This window comes from Schistocerca piceifrons, chromosome 2 (genome assembly GCF_021461385.2).
Source record: "Schistocerca piceifrons isolate TAMUIC-IGC-003096 chromosome 2, iqSchPice1.1, whole genome shotgun sequence".
NCBI classification, from domain to species: Eukaryota; Metazoa; Arthropoda; class Insecta; order Orthoptera; family Acrididae; genus Schistocerca; species Schistocerca piceifrons.
Genome location: NC_060139.1, coordinates 332,967,042 through 332,991,441, shown reverse-complemented (window position 1 = coordinate 332,991,441; position 24,400 = coordinate 332,967,042). Strand labels below are relative to the sequence as shown.

Genomic DNA, 24,400 nt, shown 5'->3' with positions numbered 1-24,400 from the left:
TAGGAATATGAAATGGAATGATAACATATGCTCAGTCATGGGTAAATCAGTTGGTTGACTTCGGTTTGTTGGTAGAATACTGGGGAAGTCCAATCAGTCTACAAATCACCTTTGCGATCCGGTTCTGGATTGTTGCTGAAGTGTGTGGGACCTGCACCAAATAGGACTGACGGGATGTAGAACGTGCACAGAGATGGGTAGTATGAATAATCAAAGGTTTGTTTGATCTGTGGGAAAGTGTCACAGACTTTCTGAATAAACTGAACTGCCAGTCTCTTGAAGATAGATGTAAACTAGCCTGAGAAAATCTACTAACAAAATTTCTCGCATAGGAATTCTGAGGACAATATTAGAATAGTTACCGCTTGCATGGAGGCTTTCAAATAATTATTCCTCCTGTGATCCATATGTGAATGGAACAGGAAGAAACCCTAATAACTGCCATGCAGTTCACAGTGGTTTGCGGAGTATAGATGCAGGTATAGAATTTGGGTATATGCCTTTGCACAATCTGTAACATTGTATCTAATGGGTCTGTGCAGCCATGGTTATAATCTCCTAATAGTAGCACTGGCTAGCGATCAGGCACAGTTCGCGAGTTGAGTGCTCTGTAATCACCACACAGACACCAGGCATCTCCTTTTTTGGGTAGTAAATTCAACGCAGGTTCCCATGGGTTGCTGGAAGTTCGGATGATGCCTTCTCGCAACATCATGTTGAATTCCACTTCAGCAGTGGTGAGTCATCTTCTAAGCTGGCAAGGCACAGGCAGTCGGTCCATGGGTTTTACACGATTGACCCTATTGTACAAACCTTGCTGTGGCGTGCCTGAAGGTCTTGTTAAGGTTGGGAACTTACACAGTAGTGGGCAGTACCCTTCGTCCGCAATCTGTATGACCTTGATGTCATACGTTCTAACACTGTGATGACACCCAGTGGCCGTAAGTCTGGTAATATTGTCCACAAAGCAGGTATTTGCCACGTCCGACAGGAGCTGGTAGTGAGCTAGGAAACTAGTCCCTATAATTGCCTTCAGCCACATCCACTACAATAAAATCCCATGTGAATTGACAGTGGAGTCCCAAATTCAACTCTTCATGCCATGTGCCAAATGCCGCAATTTCTGAATTATTTGCCGCAGACAAGATAAACAAAGTGTACAGTCAGCAACATCGCAGTGACGTTCTGGGCAGGATACTAAGGTTGGACCTTGTGTCTGTTAACAGGACTTCTGGTCTGATACCCTGTCGGTAATGTATAGGTGCCAGGATGTAGTTGGGCAGTTGGTGGAGCCTACAGCTGACCACCGTTTGCATTTGGGCAGGCACAGAGGCTAGTGTACTTCTTCTTTGGTACTAGCAAGTGGATGGAGAAGCATCTGATCGCTTGTGACTATGTCCTCTATATCGACTAAGACCTCCTTGCGACACCCGTGTGCCAGTCTCTGTGCTCGATGCATCAACTTTGGCAGACAGAGCATCATCATCTGCATGTGAGATGGAAGGGTCATGGATGCATCACTACCGTACATTGTCACAGCACTAATCTGTTGGTTCAGAGCTATGACTTCTAGGATGCGGTCAGCCAGTTCCACAGTAGCGTCCAGGGCATCTCTGTCTGTGCCACGATTGCTTTCACTTCTGACGGCAGACAGGTACTCCAAAGAGTGTGCAGGAGATTGTCAGACACTGTTCCAATGTCCACCTTGCCGCAAGGGTGACTCAGGTACTGGGACAGTTTTTGTCACCTATGTCGTGCCTGATATGGTCTTGCTGTGACTCTGTGAATAAGCTCAGTCTTTAATCTTTCATAGGCACTCTCAGCTGGTGAGCTATGATCATACCCTGAACATTGAAAGCATAGTGCTGATCGAGCTGACTCACTATCAGTGCAAATTTAGTTGCTCCTGCTGTAATTCCAGCATAGCAAAAGTTGACCTTGACCTGGGCAAACCAGTGAACTGGATTATGTGGCGAAGACCGTGGGAGACGAATCACCAGTGCATTACAGCAGGCAATTCCATCCAGTAATCAGTATTATAGCGGGACCAGTCTTTTCAGCATTGACCACATCGGGGTCGCCACTGATGGGAGTACTAGATTGTGTCGTGCCAGCCATACTTAATAAGTGCTCAGTCACTTGCTGAGAATAGCCTTGAACAGTTTTTTTTAATGCAGAATAACAGAAGGGAAAGAATCAGCTGCTATAGGCTACTTGTCAGTATGCACCAAGAAAAGAACAGAATAAACATGTAGTAAATGAATTACAACTCCAAGGAGTAAGTAATAAACATTAACACAATGCTCCAAGCAGCAGACACAAACTTGGCGGTTGATGCCATTAATTTGTTACCTCACATTCCTTCAATTCGTGCAACAACTGCATCTCTGGATGGCAGGAACAGAACTAAAGTAAGTGACCACAGCAGGAAACGTGTGTAGCGATTGCTACAGGATTGTTACCACTTCATATTCCATGGAATCATTTTAGGGGGACGGTTTCTAAATCTTTGAATGAAGATTCTCATATGTTTTTTCTCTTCAGTGAAGAAAAACATTCAAGAAGGCAACCTTGTTTTTTAATATATTGTAAAAGAAGATTGTGCTAAATGATATTTCATAATTATATTGATGATTTTAAACATAATATTGCCTTAATATCATGTGGTAAATGCCCTTTCTTTCTTCTTCTTCTTCTCCTCCTCCTCCTCCCTTTTTTTGTGTGTTTGAGATACAATCAGCAAATGTTATGTGAAGGTTTGGAGGGTCTTGCAGGGGCGCATGAATCTGTCAAGAGGCGATGTAAAAGTTCTCTGCCACGTTGGTAATCCTTATTCATGTTCAACTGCTGCCACCCCCCCCCCCCCCCTCCCCACTACTTGCAAGTGGTCCATTATACAGTCCACTTCTATACCCAGTTTTTTAAGATGCTTGACTAAAATCCACTGTCTCTTAGGCTGTGCCTCCTGGCCCAGCTCAGAATTTTCATGTCTTTCAGAGTTCCCCCTGTGTGTAGACACACAAGATTTAACATCACAGGAATGGCACAATTGCTAAGGGACTGAGGTGGAGGGATTTGGCTGACCTATATGTAAAGTGTTCCAGATTTAGGAAGGAACATAGTGACTTCAAGAATTTGGCTTGAGCCACTTGTGTGCCAGTTTTAACAATTAATTCATCTACTCATGGATGGCAGGGTACTCAAGTTTAATTCCTGTTCTTAGCACAGATAAACAAGTTTCATGTAAGGCCAAAAACTTATTTTCCTCTCCAATTCATTGAGACATCACATTGTTAGTATATTAGTTTCATGCACTGTTACATAATGATTGTTCATAGTGGAGACAGTACCTTCCTACTACACATTTACCATACGACACTGTTCTTGTTCAACATCTTAATAGAATGTGAGTGATTATATACATATTAATGAGTCTTATTTTTCAGTGAGTGGCTTTTTTTTCTGTAAGCATCATTTTATGTGAGAGTATATTAAACACTGTTAAATGTTAATTCCATTCTTAATGTGGGAGAACGTTCTTGACTTCTTGAGCTGTTTCTGTAACTGATCATAGTCTTCTCCTGTCATGTGTTTTATCCTAAATATTGTGTTTGCAGGAGATGTCCTGAATAATTATGTGTGTTTTCCATGTGCTTTTGCAGGCAGCTAGCAAGTCTGACTACTCTGAAAGTGCAGAAGTCGGAAGTGAAAGTAAAAAGAGAAAGGCCCAGGAGGAGGCAGGATCACAAGACAAAGTGGCAAAAATACTATCATCAGACATTGCACAGTTTGCTTTCAAGAAGTCATAATGGTTTCTCATAGCACATTTTTTTAATCATTGTGTATATATCTTGAAATGTCCTTGTATCAGGGATGTTTACTGCCCGCTCTTTCGACACTGTTGAATCAACAGATTTTTCATATTTCACTTGAAAAGAGGACATTGATGAACTTTTGTACCAAGATATTTTTTATGCGGAGAAATAATGAAAGTGACATTTGAGAAAATTAATTGTAGTTTCTATCATGACAACAAAAATGCTAACAGTATGGCAATATAATGTGTCTTTAGTAATATTGTGGACAGTTTTATCCCCAGTATCATGAAATTTAAAGTTGCTTTAAAGCACAGATTTATGTCTCTAGAAAATTTTAAGAGTTAAATATGGGAGACTGGCACTTCCTTATAATGCTTTACAGCACTTGACTGATCTTCACAAGACATACTGGATGACATTGAGCAGCATGCAACAATGAAGGTTTCTAGTCATTCCTTCACATTTTGTGTTCTATAGGAAATTTTAATGTAACTATTAATATAGTCTGACTTTCTTTGTGTCTTTATAAGAAATTATATTAATAGCACATTTGTACTGTTGGGAATGTTATCAATAAAGGTGAAAGTAGATTAAAAAATTAGTAGCCCTCAGGGAATAATCTACTGCAGGAAAGCCCAAGTTTCTATTTTCAGAACGTGCACCTCATAAATTTATATAAATGGTCACATAAGTATTTTACTTCCTAATGTTGGTAAATACAGGATGGAATAATGTCAGTATTATGAAAAGGATAGTTGCTACTCTCTCCGTATAGCAGAGATGCTAGTCACAGATGGACACAACAAAAAGACTGTCAGAATGTAAGCTTTCGGCCAACAAGGCTTCATTGTGCGCGCGCCCACACACACACACACACACACACACACACACACACACACAGGGAGAGTGAGAGACTGGTTGTGTGTGTGTGTGTGTGTGTGTGTGTGTGTGTGTGTGTGTTTTACCGATGAAGGCCTTGTTGGCTGAAAGCTTACTTTCTTACAGTTCTTTTTGTAGTTTAATTTTATATTATTTTTTATTTTTTTAATCTAGCATATCCACTATATGATGAGTAGCAACTATCCTTTTCATAATATTGACACTACTTGTCTGACATGTTACATAAAGAATTTTGAATATCAGTTTACATCACAAGTGCCTGCAGTGCAAATTTCATCACCTACCAAATTCAAGTAATACAAATCACCTGTCTGATGGAGGAGATCTCAGTCATTTACTGTAGGCATCGAGCAAAATTACACATCTGAGTTAAAAGATGATAAAGTGTACAAAGAATTTTGGTCACCTGCGAAACATGGAGTATACAGTAATGCCAAATTCCACCAAACTTAATATGGAGTGGTAATTTAAAAGACATGGAGAGAAGAAAAGTTTTATCTGTTGTACTTGTTGGCTGTAAATATGGAATGTAATAGTCAAACTTTTTATGTACTGATTAGGTTACAGTGGTTCTTAATTTATATGACACCCACTTTTGTAGTGCCTTGTTTTAATGTAACACCCTGAAAAAATTTGTTAGTGTTGCATTCAACATCTCATAAATGATTAATAAATTGTGTTCTGGAAAAATTTCTTTTAATATAATTTCTAATTTTAGAGTAGGAAATTGAATTCTCTTGTATGCAAACCGTGATAAACAAATTAATGTGAAGCATCAATAAACTGTACTTTCACGAATTTAATCTACGGTATGCTCCTGCTTTCTTTTCATAGAATAGCAGTCATTTAAAAAATATCATTAATATCCTGCCACATGCATCTTCCAAAACTTAATACAAAATCTCTCAGTTGTTGGACCTTTTTTCCCTACTTGAGAGGTGTGAGCTATTTTCTTTTTATATCCACCTAAAGTTTTTGTGGCAAAATGTGTTCTTGCTCTCAAAGTAACATGCAAAAACAAGTAGTTTGATGCTACAGTGCAAGAATGTGATTTTAATCTGTCTCATCTCACTGTGAAAGCTTTACAGTTACTGTTATTCCTAGTGTTACATCAAACTGTATGCCGTTTTGCGTGATCAGTAACAATGTAGTAGCAGTGCCGAAAGAAGTTGCTGACAATATCTTATTTCAAAATTTCTGTGAAAATGTCATAATAATATCCAACAGTATCTGTGACTGTCACCATTTGGTACTAAATTGCATTTAAATTGAAAGATAAAATAGAAGTGACCAACAGTATTTCATATATTGTAAAACATCTGTGCCCACATTAGCAACATTTTGTAGTCACTTGAGAAACAAAATTTGAATTGTTGTTATAAACTTTGACAAAACGTTACATTATGTGGTTGTAAAGAATGTTGTGAAAAGTTGTTATTCTTGTGGGGTTTCTTTTATTAAAAAAGATAGAAAGCCTAACCTCCATGACTTGTTCTGTTATTTGACCATTTCTGCACTTCTGTTCATTCTCATAAAACAAAAAGGACCACATATTCATTTTGTGTGTGTATGTGTGTGTGTGTGTGTGTGTGTGAGAGAGAGAGAGAGAGAGAGAGAGAGAGAGAGAGAGAGAGGAGGGATGGGGATAGAAAATGTTATACCCTAAATTTATAAGTCCAGAGGAATAAGAATTCATTATAAATTACTCATAAAGCATTCATAACTTGTGTGTTTTATTTAACTTTCATTGGTGTCGAATAGTTTTATGCAGAGAAAATTAGTGGTTGACGAAGCTCTTATACACAGATCAGCTTCTACAGAAAACAGAATTGACAGGAACGGACTCTTGCTATCTGTCTGTGAAGGCTCAACCAGGATTCGTACACACACACACACACACACACACACACACACACACACACACACACACCAGCCACAATATTATGACCACTGACCTACTATCGATATAAAACCTGTCCAGGCAAGGAATGACTGTTAGTCAGACGCACATACAGTGGATGTAGTATCGATGAGCGCACTGTCCATGTGTAGAATGGGGAAGGCCCACGATTGATCCGAATTTGACCAAGGGCAGATTGAGATAGCCCAGAGGCTTGGCATGAGCATTTTGGAAACTACAGGACTTGTCGGGTGTTGGAGGGGTGCTGTGGTGAGTGTCTTCCATACATAGTGAAACCATTTCCATATGTGGGGTTGTATGGCCACCTTTCATTACAGATGTCAGACATAGTAGGCTGGGTAGACTGGTAAAACAGGACAGGCAGCAAATTGTGGTGGAGCTAACATCAGACTTCAATGCTAGCCAGAGTACAAATGTGTCTGAAAACACAGTGCATCGAACACTCCTAACGATGGACTTCCGCATCCAATGACCCATACATGTGCCAATGTTAACACCACAACATCAGCAACTACAACCAAAATGAGCATGTGACCATCAGCACTGGACGTTGGCGCAGTGGCCAGAGCATTGCATGGTCTGATGAATCCTGTTACTTTCTTCATCATGCCAATGAGAGGGCGCGTACCTGTCGTCTTTCAGGGGAACCTCTCTTTGACACCTGTACTGTGGGACGGAGACAAGCTGGTGGCGGCTCCATTATGCTCTGGGCAACATTCATGTGGGCATTCTTGGTTCCAGTGGAGCTCGTGCAAGGCACAGTGATGATTAAGGAGTATTGTACACTGGTTGCAGACCACGTACACCCCTTTCATGATGATCATGTTTCCTGAGGGCAGTGTCATTTCCCAGTGAGATAATAAGCAATGTCACAAGGCAAGGAATGTGATGGAGTGGTTCGAGGAACACAGTGGTGACTTCCAGTTGATGTGCTGTTCTCCCCCCCCCCCCCCCTCCCCCACACCCACCCACACACACACACACACACACACACACACACACACACACACACACACACACACACGACTCGCCAGATATGAACCTGATCACAGACATCCGGGATGTTATTGAACGTGGTGTTTGAGCTCATCGCCCTCCCCCCCCCCCCCCCCCCCCCCCTGAAATTGTTGGGAATTAGGTGACTTGTTTGTGCAATGACTTATCAAAGCCTCATTGCTTCCATGCCACAATACATCACTGGTGTTATCTGTGCCAAAGGTGGATATACCGGCTATTAGGTAGGTGGTCATAGTGTTCTGGCTGATCAGTGCATATTGTTTACAGTGACATTCAATGATAACTCGAACATAAGACAAAGGACCAGTAGGACCCTGCAGAATGCATGGCTCTGGGTGCCATTTAACTGAAACTTGTTGAGCAGGATTCATAGAAAATGTGGCATGTCTGCATCCAAAGGTGTCATATGTTAAGCATAAAGGCAGTAGTGAAAGAAAAAGAAACCTTCACAGGAGGGAGTGCTGATCACCAGGTGTGGTCATCGTGATGTATAATAATGTAATGTAGCAGACCAGGAAACAGTACTATGAAATTATCTAAGATGGGACTGAGGATCATCCTGATGCACTGGCTATGTGTAAAACACACAGTTCATAGATAACTGATACCATGTTCAATCTTGTGTCCATTTGGATATGATCTTATAATTACTTTATGGTCGAACTGGCTAGTACTTGGCTTTCAAATAATTCTTGTACGTACATTTACTTTCATAGAAAATCGACATGCCATCAGTTGCTGAAATCGCTTTTCTAATTTGATTACTCTCGTAATGATAGGTCAGTAATGTTCAATACTAAATTCAGATTTTGTAAAAATATTAACTCATAAAATGATTTAGTAATTAAAATGAGATTAATATTTTTTGAAATTAATTGTTTGTTATTTCAGGAATGAAATTTTATACATAAAAACATATTTAGCTATTATTTAAAGTATGTAAATAAAATTTCTGTTGTGAATCATTTTTTAATATCTGACCATATGTAAAAGTATAATTTTAATCATTAGTTTAATCACATTGAAGAACTAACAATGCATGAAAAACATATCAGTTATTGTATGATGTAAATAAGCTAGTGACAGAGTCTTGTTCCAGTTTTTGTGTTGCTCGGTATCAGTTATAACTACTGCTGGTTTTCTAAAAGAAAGTGAAGTGGTGCTCTGAGTGACCTGTTGCCAATGTCTGACGTTTACAAATTATTGCTGTAAGAAATTACAACATTAAGATGGGGAACAATTTCAATACTATTGTACAGGTCAGTATTCTGGTCATGTTTCATAAAGGCTGTGAGATTGGCTGCCATGACACCTAAAAGGAAGACCAAAATTACTTCCTTTTGCTAATAGTGTCATTGATGTGTAATTTTTCTGCCTTTTAATATAAAGAAAATGCAGCTACCTGCCCCCCACCCCCCCTCAAAAGACTCACAACGTTAGAGGGACACATCCATGAACGTACCCTGGAGACTCAGCACTGGTTTTAACAATGTTTCAGTTTTATTGAAGATTTTAGTATCAGTCTGTGTGGAAGTTTGTACAAAGTTACAAATTCTGTTGCTGGAGAAGTTAAAGAAGAAAAAACGACATTAGATGATAACACTCATCTGGTTATTACACTTTATTACAAAAGGACCACACAGGCATAGTTGAGCTATACTTGCCAGATACTGATGTGGTTGTATAGGTATGCATTATCATTCATTGCTTTTGGCTCTTGACGATGTTCATTGGAAATGTATTCCGATAAAATCAACTGCAGTATTTTTAAAACTAACATGAATGTAAATTATTTCTCATATAGCAATGAATGTTAATATCACACTTTCCACCTATTACAGCATCAACTGTCTGCACTAATTCTGATTGTAAGATGCTATTCTAATGTTTAATTCCCTGGAAAAACATGGACTTGCACTGAACATAATTTGTTTGTAACATTAATGTCAGAATCATTCAACACAGTAGAGCTGTCGGCTGACACAGTAGGATTGTATTCATTTAATCTTTTTTACATGCAGAAAACGATGTCAGCTGCTTCTTTAGTCTCCCCTGCAACTTCTAAGTGCTGAAATTCTAATAATAAAAATCATATCATTGTTAGTGATAGTTACCCTGCAGTAGAAGGCATCTATCTGCCCTTAATTTTTCAAACTGCTTGATCATGTATCATGAAACATTCAACAAATGATGTGTACGTTTGCTAGAAAAGGAACTAGTGCTCAGAAGCTAGTGTGAATGCTTTTTTTCTGTTATGGGTTTCCATGCTGCACTATCTTTCCTGTATTTTAAGCAATGTATGTTACTGTGGTTCAATAAATGTTATGTTTGATAAATAATTAATTAGTGCTCTACATTGAAGTAATACTGACTGAACAGGTAAGTGCCAGCCTTCAAACTGAAACATTACGAGTTTGATCCCTAGTCGCCCCCAGGATTTTTTGCCACATATCACTTCTTTCACTTCTTGGCAGTATTTGGTAATGTGAAAAATGCTAGCTTGCTCCATGGTTCAGTGAACACAAACTGCAATTCTCTTTATAACTGGCTGTGTCAGTCAGTTCAGAGGTCATAGGAGTACTACCTTCAAGAGGACCATTCCTAATAACACACCATGGTGTTCAAAACAACCTTCAGGGTATTCCGTTTTATTTGAATGACAGTATAACAAATGTAATGTAGATTAATGTTAGTACATAGCCCAGTTCAACTGACCTCTGCATTTGGCAGTATTTCCTCCTCTCCTGTCATCAGTCAACATGCAGAAGCACTGGGTGTAGCTAGGCAAAGATAAGAATGCAGTCAGTAGAGGCTAATTTACAATACTTTTCTCAGTTGTATGAAGACTGCTGAAGCTAATGGATGTGGATCCGCTTCACACAACTAAGCAATTGTCTTACATATGTAGTACTAAAAAATGAGTGACTTTTGGTTCATAATAGTCAACACTGGTATACTTTAAATGTGAGTTCTCCAAAAACAGTGATATCAAGAAGCTTATGTAAAAATGACCCAACTTCACAGTGAGATTTACAGGCTACAAACTGAAAAGTTTGAACAAAAAATGTATTGTGACTACTGTTTGGAATTGCTGTCCTGGTGCTATTTGAATTAAGGGAGGTACTAATTAAACATAGAACATTTTGAGGAACTTAAAATGAAAGCATTAGTTACAGGCTGTTGAAGAAAATCATTTTTGCCCTAAGTAAATGAAAAAAGTACAAAGAAGACTTGAAACTGTCAGTCACAGAAAAATGATGAATTGTTTATGTATGTTTTACAAGATATGTTTTGAAGTAATGCACACGCACTTGAAAGTCGCGTGCATTGGCAGTGTGTTGTCATCCGCAAGATTGCACCACAAAAGACCAGCACTGTGAACTTCCTATAAAATGTGCTATGCTCCTGCTCAGTGACCGTGTTACTACTGCTCACATACATTAGCCTTATCTTTATTGTGGTCAGTGTATGTTATAGTGATTGGCGTACAGGCCACAGTGTAATAAAGTTATACTGACATTCTTGGTTGTGTTGTGTGTTCAAGTCACAACACACTTGATAGTGAATTTGTTAAGTTTTTCATCCATTCCATGACCCCAATTAATGCTCCTGAAGACTCATTTTTTACCAAAGTGCTATTTTCATCAGGAATAAAATTACTATTGCAGGGCATAGAGTATACATGTAAAACTGTCAACATCTGGTCAAGCTGCAAAAGGAGTTTTTTTGGAGTCATACTCCATTGGATTGATGATAACATCAATAGACAATTCAAAACACTAGCATGTTAGAAATTTTCTTGAGCTCGTACCTACAACTGTGTAGTTACTGTGCTAGATGAATTTCTGAGAGAATTCCATGTAGACCCAAAAAGAGTCATTGCAATGGAAGCAATGTTGTGAACACATCTCAAGAGTTATTGTGTCTATCAGTTGTTCAGTGGAGTCTGAGGAAGATGTAGACATGAAAGTGAAGACAAAACTTCTGCAAGTGTCAGACAATTTCCAATTCAGTGGCAATGCAGATATCGCAATATCGTTTATATCCAGTTACGCTCACACTTGTAACACATTGCACATAAAAATGTTTGCACTAAAAGGAAATCGCACCCTACAAGGCCTAGATGAAGAAGGAGAATACATTGCATTATACTACGTGCATTGCAAAACCATACAAAAATGTAATTCTGTGTTGAAAGCTGCTGGATATCCATTGTCGTGTGCTATGTCATTTGCAGTGCACATACAAGGGGCGTTTGAAAAGTCTGTGCAAAGTCCAAGAGATGGCACCACCGGCACGTATTGGCGTCATGTTTAGTTAGTAGCATCTTTGGAAAGCACACACACCAAGTTTCAGCCCATATTGGTCTATTGCTTTGTGTGTGACATTCCTGTGCATCAAGAAAGTCGAGTTCAAAAAATTGACAAAAAAGAATTTTATGTGGTGATTAAACATTACTTTATGAAAGGCATAATGCCTCGGGAGACTAAAGAGAAGCTTGATAAGCTTTACGGTGACTCTGCACCTTCGATTACAACAGTTTATAGGTGGTTTCAAAATTTTCGGAGTGGCCATTTGGCGCAAGTGATGTTGAACGTCAGAGACGCCCTGTGGAGGTTACGACTCCAGAAATCATTGATAAAATCCATGATTTGTGATGGATGATGGATGACAGGAGAGTTAAGATGCATGAGATTGCTAGTGCTGTGGGCATCTCGAATGAATGGGTACATATTATTTTGCATAAACATTTGGACATGAGAAAGTTATCCGCAACACGCATGACCAAAAATGGAATCATGTGAAGTGTTGTACGGATGGTTTGCAGCTGTTCAGGAAGAATCCGCAGGACTTTAAGCGTCGTTTCGTCACTGTGGATGAAACATGGATACATTACTATTCTTCTGAGACCAAACAACAATCTAACCCAATGGAGAATCTGCACCAGAAAAGGCGAAGACCATTCCTTCGTCCAGAAAGGTTATGATGACTGTCTTTTGTGATTTGCAAGGAATAATCCTCATTGGCTATCTGGAAAAGGGTAAAACTATTACAGGTGCATATTATTCATCATTATTGGACTGTCTGAAAACCAAGCTGCAAGAAAAACGCTGGCAATCGGACTGCAAAAAAGTCTTTTTCCATCACGACAATGCACCAGCACACACCTCAGTAGTTGTGGTCACAAAATTATTGGAAATAGGTTTCCAACTCATTTCACATCCCCCCTATTCTCCACACTTGGCTGCCTCGGACTACTATTTGTTCCCCAATTTGAAGAAAATGGCTGGTGGGACAAAGATTTTATTCAAACAAGGAGGTGATTGCAGCAACTAATAGCTATTTTGCAGACTTGGACGATTCCTATTATTTGTAAGGGATCAACAAATTAGCTCAGTGTTGGATGAAGTGTATAAGTCTAAAAGGAGACTATGTTGAAAAATAAAAAAGGTTTACTCCAAACACATAAGTAAGTAGTTTTTATTTTTGCACGGACTTTTCAAACGCCCCTCGTACAAATGTATGCACTACAAGGGAATCACACCCTACAAGGCCTAGATGAAAAGGGAGAATACATGCCATTATACTAACAAGGGAACCTCCCCATCACACCCCCCTCAGATTTAGTTATAAGTTGGCACAGTGGATGGGCCTTGAAAAACTGAACACAGATCAATCGAGAAAACAGGAAGAAGTTGTGTGGAACTATGAAAAAACTAAGCAAAATATACAAACTGAGTAATCCATGTGCCAGATAGGCAACATCTAGGAGAGTCTGAGTTCAGGAGCGCCGTGGTCCCGTGGTTAGCGTGAGCAACTGCCGAACGAAAGGTTCTTGGTTCAAGTCTTCCCTAGAGTGAAAAGTTTCCTTTCTTTATTTTTGCAAAGTTATGATCTGTCCGTTCGTTCATGGACGTCTCTGTTCAGTGTAATAAGTTTAGTGTCTGTGTTTTGCGACCGCACCGCAAACCGTGCGATTAGTAGCCGAAAGGACGTGCCTGTCCAATGGAAAGTGAAAACATTTGATCGCAAGGTCATAGGTCAACCGATTCCTCCACAGGAAAACACGTCTGATATATTCTATAGGACACTGGTGACGGCATGTGCGTCACATGACAGGAATATGTTGTCGACCCTTCTAACTTGTACACTTGGTGAATGGGTAAAAAGATTCTTCTATCTTGCCCAATTTAGATTTTCTTGTGGATGTGGTAATCACTCCCAAAAAGTGTGAAAACATAAGAGTTCGTCACATAAACTGCAACAAATGAATGCAACAGTTTTACAGTTGCACAGTTTTGTCTGTGCTCTGTCAAAATATACGTTTTTAACGTTTTCAAATTTTTCCGTGTGTAGACCGTCAAATCCTGCATATGTCCAAGCAAATCTGAACATGTCCTGGAATTTTGGAGAGCGAAGTTGATTATATGTGAGTGCCTGAACTTTGATAATTGTCTGAAAATAAAAAATTAAAATTTTCTCCCGAGGGAAGGCTTGAACTAAGGACCTATCGTTCGGCAGCTGCACACGCTAACCACGGGACCACAGTGCTCACGAGTTTACACTCACCTAAATGTTGCCTATCTTACACATGGACTACTCAGTTTGTATATTTTGCTTATTTTTTCATAGTCCCACACAACTTCTTCCTGTTTTCTCGATTGATCTGAGTTCAGTTTTTCAAGGCCTATCCACTGTACCAACTTATAATTAATTCTGAGGGGGGTGCGATGGGGAGGTTCGCTTGTAAGTACATTGCAAAATCATACAAAAATGTAATTATTTGTCGAATGCTGCTGGATGTCCATTGTCATCCAAGATAGTTGAAAGTGTTTTAGAACAATTTTTAAGTAAGGTTGGCATTACAAGGTGAAATAGGTTGTATGATGCAATGAAAAAAAAAAAGTATTCAATCCAAGATGTGTCATTTAAGTTACTTAGAGCTTCTGGTTTGAAAGATTTCATAGGAGAATGTTCCTCTCACCCACACACAATTTAGTAAACTAAAGTGGTCCTCGACCTGAAGATTGGCGTGAAAATTTTGGTGCTTTAATAGGAATGCTTCTATTGAAGGTAGTATGTCTTTGCCTTCGTGTGACCTCTGAAATGATGTACCAAGCTGGTAACAGGGCACCTACAATTTAACATGGACCCCAATCCGTGATATAACTTGACATTTATCCTTTTTTTAAGGTATAAAATTATGGATCAACAGTAGAAACCAGTGGAGAGAAACAGCTGCTAATGATGGATTACCTTTGTGCACTACATTTTTGCTGAATGACTGTCAGATGGGCACTGAGGTTACAAAAGATAAAATTCTGTCATCTCTTCATACAGTTCTTAGGTGACCTTGTCTAAGACAATAGTTTTAGATCACTGGCAGGAAAGAAGAAAATACAATCCGGTAAAAAGAAACAGCATGAGATTAGTATGTGCATTACAAATATATATTGATTTATGGCAGAGGTAAAATTACAAAGAAACAAAACAAAGGCCAAGAATACCTGCATAACATCTGAAAATATCAGCTAAGTCTACAAAACCAAATACATGAAATATTGTTAAAAGAGAGATAAAGCATCCATATAAGATCACTGTATTTCTTCCAATGAGAATTTGTAGCACATGTTTTTAATATTCACTTTTTGAACACAAGGAAATTGATCAGGAGTCAAAATTTTCTGAAACTAACAAGATTTCCCAAACTTTTAAGAACTAGTAGAAGGCATAAACTTTATAATAATGAAAATACTGTGATTCTCCAATGACATACTAAGCTGCAAAATCAATTTCTAACAGAGATAGTAAAACACGCTGAATGGTTGTGACACTGCTAGATCTAATGTTCCATTTATTCAATGAAATTTTGAAGCACAAATTTAAATACATCATACTTAATCATCACTATAGAAAAGGTGATCCCACAGAGTTTCATAATTACTAACCATTTTTTGCACTTTTATCATAAAAACTTTTTCAGAAGATAATGTATTCAGCTCTCCACTGTAGCCAACATCTCGAACACATACTATTGACAGTGTGCTGCTGCGCAACTTTGAGGAAGGGGTTTGAATTCTGGTGATGGAGGACATTTTTCCTTTAGCAGATTCTGGCTAGCAGGGGGATGAGACATGTAGATGTGCATCACTAAGCACGAGTATCCTTGCCCCAGATTTATATGCAGTGTATTTTGGACTGGGGTTTGTTACATTGTTGTTGGTGACCTGTCTATTGGCTGGAGATGTATCTCCTTTGAAAGCAGTGCACTGTATGTCAGTCCTGTTCCCCCACCCTCGGCACTTCTTTTTATTTTCATAGTTAGAATCCATTTTCTGCTCAGATTTGCATTAACATATATGTCCAGTGGATAAATTAGTTCAGATGATGTAAGACTATACTAAAAAGGCAGGAGAAGGAAGTGGTATTCTACTTGGTTCTAGGATTGGGGGGGGGGGGGGGGTTGAGGAATTCAAGGTAGTTGACAAAGCAATGTGACACAAAAACACTACTGTTGTCTTAAATTTTTTTCTACAGGACATTGTGGCATGGGTAACACAAAGGATAATGACTGAGTGGAAGAGAAAATTACGGGAACTGACGAACGAAGCTGAAGCCAGGAAAGGGCACAATCTGTGGTGCAGCTTGTCCCAGCCTCATGGAAAGGATGGCACAGTCCTCGCCTGTCTTTATATCAAACAGTATCCTTTGACGTGTTTGTCTAGCAAAATGATTTGCTTGTGGGATATCGCTTACACTGTACTACATTTCATCCTGTGTGCCATACACTGTCAAGCACAAAGCCTTCACCCTAGCAAGAAACTATGAGTTATGATGAAAAATGAATGTGAGACTCATTAAAATTCATTATGGCATCAGAGATTCTCTCTAATTTGTTTAAAATCCATGCTTGTTGACACATGGACTCGACAGTACTAATAACACCTAATAATGTGTAAATTAGATCACTGAAGGTGAAAGAGCATACTGGGACAGACTACACTGTGAATTAAAAACATGCATTGAATGCACTCTCTTGAGCAGTTGTATTAGAGAGACTGTTATATTGAGGAGAGAACATTCCTGTCACCAGAGCAAGGGGGTGTAGTGCAGCATGTCACATTACTGGGATGTCATCAGATCTTGTACTGGCCATCATTGTTACACGCACAACCAGAATGGACACAATGTCAGCTCTTGCATGCACTGGGCTTCTCATGTGCCTCCATGTCAAAAGTGTACAATGAGTACCCAGATTTTATGAAAGCCACAGTTGGCAAAACCAATAGCCATGGAGTGTAATGTGTGGATGGCAGGATTCACCACCAACTATCACAGCTTATGATAGCAGCTAGACAGGTTACAGTGCATCAGATTGCTCTCCAGTTCAGTTCTCGACAGCAACAACCAGTGAGTAAATATACCACGTTGGCCTCCACCTCTGACATGTGTTTCTGTTCACTGCCTGTGGTTGGGCTCAGGGATTACCATGGACACATGAACACCACGATTAAACTCTTGGATCCTGGAAAAAGACTGATTTAACTGATGAACTATGGTACACATTGATGACAACTACAGGTAGGTAGAAAACTACATAATGTGATTCATCCTTTCTGTTAACAGGGGTCTGGTGCTGGTATTATCCTTGTGTGTGTGTGTGTGTGTGTAGGATTGGGAGGGACGGGGTGCTGGACAGGGTCTCTAATTCATCTGTCGTTGTCTCTCACTTCCAAACAATACAGGAACCTACTTTCTAATTATATACATCTGCTTGTTCACCTATAGCAGCCCCCTCCTTTCCTCAGCACTCTGTACACATCCAAATAGAGTCAGAATGATTTGAGGAACATTCTACAAATATTGCAGTGTATGTGTGGACAGTCCCTTCGACCTAGCTCATGCCAGTCTCCTTCAGTTCTGAGTGGCAATTCGGTGGTTATGGATCAGGACACTCCTTAAAACTCGGGAGTCTCATGTAGTGCATGCCATGACACATAGCTGCTGTCAGTCAGGGTGAAAGGAGGTACTTTGTGCTGCTCAGGGATGTGTGTCTACATCAGATACCCGTGTGCGTAAATGGAACACAGTGCTGTGAATAAGTGACAAAATTAAGTTTTAACAAGCACAAGATGGCAACTGATATGCAGTATACAAAATTATTAAGCAGCCATCATCTCCCTGTACTATACCCCAAGTACAGTAGCACAGATTCGTGTAGTAATAGTCTTGGACTGCTAGTAACATGCATGTGCTTGGTGTTTCAGACTGAACAGGAGTACAAAAGTAGATATGACACACAGAAGTAGAGCTTAAATGTTGTGTGAAAGCACGTTATCGGCACATTCCTTTTTAATAATGGTACAAATTCCATATCAGTTATCGGAAGCAGCAGTGGATAATATTTTCATTGCTTGATTCTGTGTTCTAAGTATTTCTACAAGGAGTCTTTACCTCCCACAATGTTCCAGTAATTGCTTCACCACAGAGTCTGAGATAAATGTGCAATATGACATTCGCTACCTACCGAACAGATATTATGCTGCTACATACAGTATTAATATTAAGACATCCATAACATTGGAAATCCCTAGAAACAAAACATTAACCACCCAAAATCTTCTATCTAATGCCTATTTCTATTTGTTCAGAACTAGGGAGCCGACAAATGTGGAAATGTTCAACAAATAGTAGACAAGTACCCTGTAGCATGATGTAGCGACACTGCCGCGCGCTAATTCAAGCTCGCCCGTGTGTGTGTGTGTGTGTGTGTGTGTGTGTGTGTGTGTGTGTGCTGTGTACGTGTGTCAGTGCAGTGCTGTGCGGTCGTAATTACTGCACATGACGTTTGTGTGGTTCCGCACCCAGCCTCTAGAGGCGCTGTGTTTTCTAGCTTTTATATACGTTCTGTTTATTATTATTATTCCTTGTTTTTTGAGTTAGAAGTAGTTCCGTGCCTCCTGGCTTGTATGGACAAGTACTATTTTCTCTCCTAACTACGGAAGTTTTCCGAGGATTAAGGATCCTTCTGTAGAGGCCGGAAGCAAATTTTGTAACTCCGATCGGTCCATGCATGCCGGGCATCGTCAGATACGCACTCGCAATAAAGTTATTGTTGCTCAACTGAAGGTCTTCATTCTTCTGAATCACGTTAAACAAAGGTCGGACAGCCACCAGTTTAGCTGAACCCGTCAAGTGGTGACCCCAACATGATCCAAGCAGAAACCGACGTGATTAAGAAGAAGCAGGCATGAGCTACGTAAGTAACGAGCACATAATGACTGAACAGCAGGCCGTCTCCAGGATTGCAGTCCGTTTGCCGCCGTTCTGGCCCGACAACCCGGTACTCTGGTTCGCCCAGGCAGAGGCAAGTTTTAGCTGCGCTGGAATAACGGTCGAAGCAACTAAATTTGCGCTGATTGTGAGCCAGCTCGACCAACGTTACGCAGCCGAGCTGCAAGACATAATCACAGCACCGCCCGGGGCTGGAGCTTATGCCAGGCTAAAATCTGAGTTGATTCGACGGGTGACCACGTCACAAGAGGACCGGATACGTCAAGTTCTGACACAGGAAGAAATTGGCGACAGGAAGCCTTCTCAATACCTGAGACATCTACGCAGTAAAGTCGACACCGTTACTGTGCCAGACAGTCTGCTCAGAATGCTGTGGAGCAGTAGGTTGCCGCCCCAAATAAAAGCCATAATCGCCTCACAAATGGACATGCTGCTGGATGACGTGGCACAGCTAGCAGACCGGATTCAGGACACGATCACACCGGCTCAGGTCAGCGCAGTCGCGGCGTTGGACAACAGTGCAAACAGTACCGCGTCTGCAGCACGGGCTGACCACGACTCACTCGCGGCCAAGGTTGAGCTTTTGTGCGCCCAGGTCAGTGCGCTGCTGGCACGTGACGACGACAACAATAGAAGAAGCCTATACAGACGGCGGCGTTCGAGAAGCAGATCTTCCGGCGGTACTACCACTCCGCAAGGCGAGGTACCATTGTGCTGGTACCACCGATGATTCGGCGATCAGGCAAGGAAGTGCACATCGCCATGCTCGCACCCAAACACCACCGGTGATCGACAATAGGTGCGACCGACTGCCAGTTATCCTCCAAGCGCCTGTTTGTTACCGGTAGGAGTTCCGGCGTAAAGTTTTTAATTGACACTGTCTCGGACCTGAGTATCATACCACGAACAGCCATACATCATTGCCGGCCGCCAACTGCCTTCCGTCTGATGGCTGCCAACAATTCTTCCATCGCAATATATGACACACAGAGAATGGAGCTTAATCTCGGCCTACGTCGTGCATACGAGTGGAATTTTACGGTGGCTGACGTCACGGAGGCGATCGTCGGGGCTGACCTGGCGCACTACCACCTGCTGCCGGACGTCGCAAATGCACGCTTGGTAGACAGCATCACTGGCTTGCCAGTCACGGGTTTCCGTCGTAACACCGCAACGCACAGTGCCAAGTTGGTCCATGCTACGGAGGGTGAGTACACTGAATTACTGCTTAACTATCCGAAGTTGACCAGGCCGCCCGGTGCTGCCAGGTTCATACCACATGACATGGTGCATCACATTCAAACGACTGACGGTCCCCCAGTAGCATGCCGACCTAGGTGTCTCGCTCCAGACCGAATGAAGATAGCGAAGGCCGAATTTGACGCCATGATTCGCGAGGGCATAATGCAGCCATCTAAGAGCCCGTGGTCCTCCGCATTACATCTTGTTCCGAAGAAGGGTGGAGCTCGGCGCCCATGCGGTGACTACCGTGTACTTACGCACGAACAGTGCCGGACAGATATCCCGTTCCGTTACTGAGGGATTATCATCACGCTTTACATGGTGCCACGGTGTTCACAGTTCTGAACTGCGCTAAAGCATATACACAGCTTCCGGTGGCCAATGACGACATTCCAAATACTGCAATAATAACGCCTTTTGGTTTATTTGAAAGCAAATTTATGACTTTCGGTTTATGCAATGCCACTCGGACCTGGCAAAGGTTTATAGACTTGGTTCTCCAGGGGCTACCGTTTTGTTTCGCCTACCTGGACGATGTGTTAGTGTTCTCTGCTGACCACGAACAACACCGACAACATCTACGAGAGATTTTCGAGCGATTGGAGCGTTACGGTGTCGTCTTGAACGTGGACAAGTGTGTTCTTGGGCAGTCAGAGGTGACATTTCTTGGCCATAAGATTTCTGCTGAAGACTCTCTTCCTCTGTCCGAGAAGGTGGACGCTATATTGCAGCTACCCCGACCAACTACAATCAAAGAATTACGTCGTTTTTTGGGGATGCTCAATTTTTATCAACGACACCTTCCCCACGCTGCGGAATTGCAGGAACCTTTGACGGCGGCATTATCAGGCCCTAAAGTAAATAGCAAGTCTCTGATACAGTGGACAGAGGACATGTGTTCTGCGTTCGAGGCAACAAAGAAGAGAATGGGCGACGCGGCGCTTCTCGCACACCCACGGCTCGACGTGCCATTAGCAATTGTAGATGCGAGCCAGACAGCGATTGGAGCTGCGTTACAACAATGGTCAGACAACGCATGGCAGCCACTGGTGTATTATTCCCACAAGCTTTCGCCTGCACAGAGAAAATGGAGCACATATGACCGTGAGATCCTGGCGGTATACCAAGCAGTGAAATATTTCCGCCCCCAAGTGGAAGTGCGAACTTTCACGATATATACAGACCACAAGCCACTCACATTCGCCTTCCGTCAGAATAGTGTCAACTGCTCCCCCCATCAATTTCATCACCTTGAGTTCATGGCCCAGTTTACTACCGACATCAGACATATTTCTGGGATCGACAACATTGTTGCGGATTGCCTATCACAGATCAGCAGTGTTTCCAGTACCATAGACTTTCCTGCACTGGCGCAGGCGCAGAAAGACAACAAAGAACTCCTTGCCTATGTTAAAGATACGGCTTCCGCATTGCAACTGAAACTCGTTGATGTTCCGGGGGAAGATACACAGCTATACCGCGACGTTTCTCGTGGCCGACCTCATCCCTTTCTGACGCCGGCTTTTAGAAGACAAGCCTTTGATACAGTACATGGATTGTGCCATCCAGGGGTACGCCCGACATTTCGCCTAGTATCGCAACGTTTTGTGTGGCTGGGCATGCAAAAAGACTGCTGCGAGTGGGTCTGATCTTGTCCTCAGTGCCAACGTTGCAAGATTAACTGCCATGTACACGCACCGATCGGCAAGTTTCCTGATACCACCACCCGCTTTGCCCACGTTCACTTGGATGTAGTCGGACCACTTCCACCTTCGAACAGACAAAGATATCTGTTTACAATGATCAACCGTTTTACACATTGGCCAGAGGCAGTGCCGGTGGATAATATCACAGCAGACACATTAGCTTCCACTTTTGCAATGACTTGGTTGACAAGATTTGGGTGCCCACTACATATTACCACTGACCGCGGATGGCAATTTGAATCAGATCTGTTCACACAGCTGGCCAAGTTCTGTGGTTACACCCACCATAAGACCACAAGTTATCACCCAGCAAGCAACAGAATGATCGAACACTGGCACCGTTGTTTGAAGGCCGCGCTGATGTGCCACGAAGAAACCTGGACAACTGCACCACCAGTGGTCTTGTTAGGCTTACGGACGACTTTCAAACCAGACCTGGGCTCGTCAGCGGCAGAACTGGTTTATGGAGAAACACTGCGCCTTCCTGGTGACTTTGTAGACGCTGATGCCACAGAGACAGTTGCTACTGGCCAGCCGGATTTCTTGCGAAGCTTGAGGGGCCATGTATCAAAGATTCGCCCTCCGAAAGCCACACGTCATGGCAAGCTGCCCACTTTCGTGCACCAGGACCTGGAACAATGTCGTCACATCATGCTCCGCACTGAGGGCATTAAACCGCCTCTACAAGCTCCTTATTCTGGTCCATATGAAGTGCTATGGCGCAGTGCCCACACGATGGATATTCTAGTGAAAGGCTAAACCACAACTGTTGCGTTGAATCGGGTTAAGCCTGCATATGTTTTTCCTGACACCCCATTAGCGGCACCTTGTCGTAGGCATCCACCTACTGCTGTTCCAGACACTGACACCACATCTCTGGTGCCGGCTCTTCAACATCCGCCGTCCAACGCAGCACAACATCCGCCTCCTGACGCTGTTCCTCCTCCTCCGACGAGGACGACCCGTTCTGGACGTCGGGTGCACTTTCCGGCGCGGTATCTCGACGCCGACGCTCCGCTTTCGCCCGGGGGGCTGATGTAGCGTGGTATAGCGACACTGCCGCGCGCTAATTCAAGCTCGCCGGTGTGTGTGTGTGTGTGTGTGTGTGTGTGTGTGTGTGTGTGTGTGTGTGTGTGTGCTGTGCGCGTGTGTCAGTGCAGTGCTGTGCGGTCGTAATTACTGCACATGACGTTTGTGTAGTTCCGCGCCCAGCCTCTAGAGGCGCTGTGTTTTCTAGCTTTTATATATGTTCTGTTTATTATTATTATTCCTTGTTTTTTGAGTTAGAAGTAGTTCCGTGCCTCCTGGCTTGTGTGGACGAGTACTGTTTTATCTCCTAACTACGAAAGTTTTCCGAGGATTAAGGATCCTTCTGTAGAGGCCTGAAGCAAATTTTGTAACTCCAGTCGGTCCATGCATGCCGGGCATCGTCAGATACGCGCTCGCAATAAAGTTATTGTTGCTCAACTGAAGGTCTTCATTCTTCTGAATCATGTTAAGCAAAGGTCGGACAGCCACCAGTTTAGTTGAACCCGACAACCTCATTACATGTAAACTGGCCATATGTGGGTACACTGCATCAAATTCCACAGAACACAGTGTGTTCCTAGTTCTGAATAGGACCCAGTACATTAACAAACTGTTCTTTTTAGATCCCGCAATGGTGAATTAAGTTCACCAAACAAAATATTAGTCACTCTCTTAAAAGATCACACTGCTCACTGTGAAGTGCTTTTGGTACTGTAGAACTAGTACCAGGCAGTCATGTGGCCCTCCACCACTGATTTAAGTTATGACAGTGAAGTGATGCACGTGTACCAGTCAGCTGTATGGAATAAGCACAGTATGATGGCCTAACATGGAGATACAACAGAGTGGCATAAAAGATGCATCATGTTTTGATGTGGCTAAGACAACACCATGAATGATGATGTCCGATTTGTTAGAGTATCAACCAAGACCATCCAATATCCCAACAAGAAATGATTTCCCATAGCCATGTAATAGCATGTAAGAACAATAGTTATAATAAGGTCTTGACCCTCAGGGACCAAGACAAGCGTCACACATTGTCAATGATAATATGTTTCAAATCTGATAGGAATTGCTCCTGTCAGTGAGGGTAGGTCCATCTCAACCAGTTTCCAAACATTGTGAAAGGAACTGAATGCAGTCGATATTTGAAGTTTGGTACCTTGCAGAAGGCCATTAATCACAGCAACACACAAGGCCAGATTTACGCCAACATTAAAAACATGTTTCTATTCCTAATAGTGTTACTGATGAAGTTAGCCACATGTTTGCAGCTATGTAAATTATTTGGATCCATGTCCATACTTGCAACAAACAGTTCAGTATGTGTTTTTTCATTGTCTACTATGCCAAAGTTTGTCGCAAATATTTCACTTTAGATACCAGCATATGTTGTGCTATGGCGAGCAAAGAATATGACGTAATGATACCTGCTAGTGCATTAATAATACTTGAAGATATCAATAGAC

The 24,400-nt window shown here is 41.8% G+C and overlaps 1 protein-coding gene across 2 annotated transcripts in view; it reads left to right on the top strand.

Moving 5' to 3' along the window:
* LOC124777295 (WD repeat and HMG-box DNA-binding protein 1) overlaps positions 1–4,657 on the top strand; it is a 209,301-nt gene extending 204,644 nt beyond the window's left edge. For both annotated transcript variants that reach the window (XM_047252646.1, XM_047252645.1), the window contains exon 19: positions 3,663–4,657. In XM_047252646.1, the coding sequence (XP_047108602.1) occupies positions 3,663–3,809 (147 nt within the window). In that variant the 3' untranslated portion in view covers positions 3,810–4,657. The remainder of the gene's footprint in view (positions 1–3,662) is intronic.
* Positions 4,658–24,400: the final 19,743 nt, after the last annotated feature.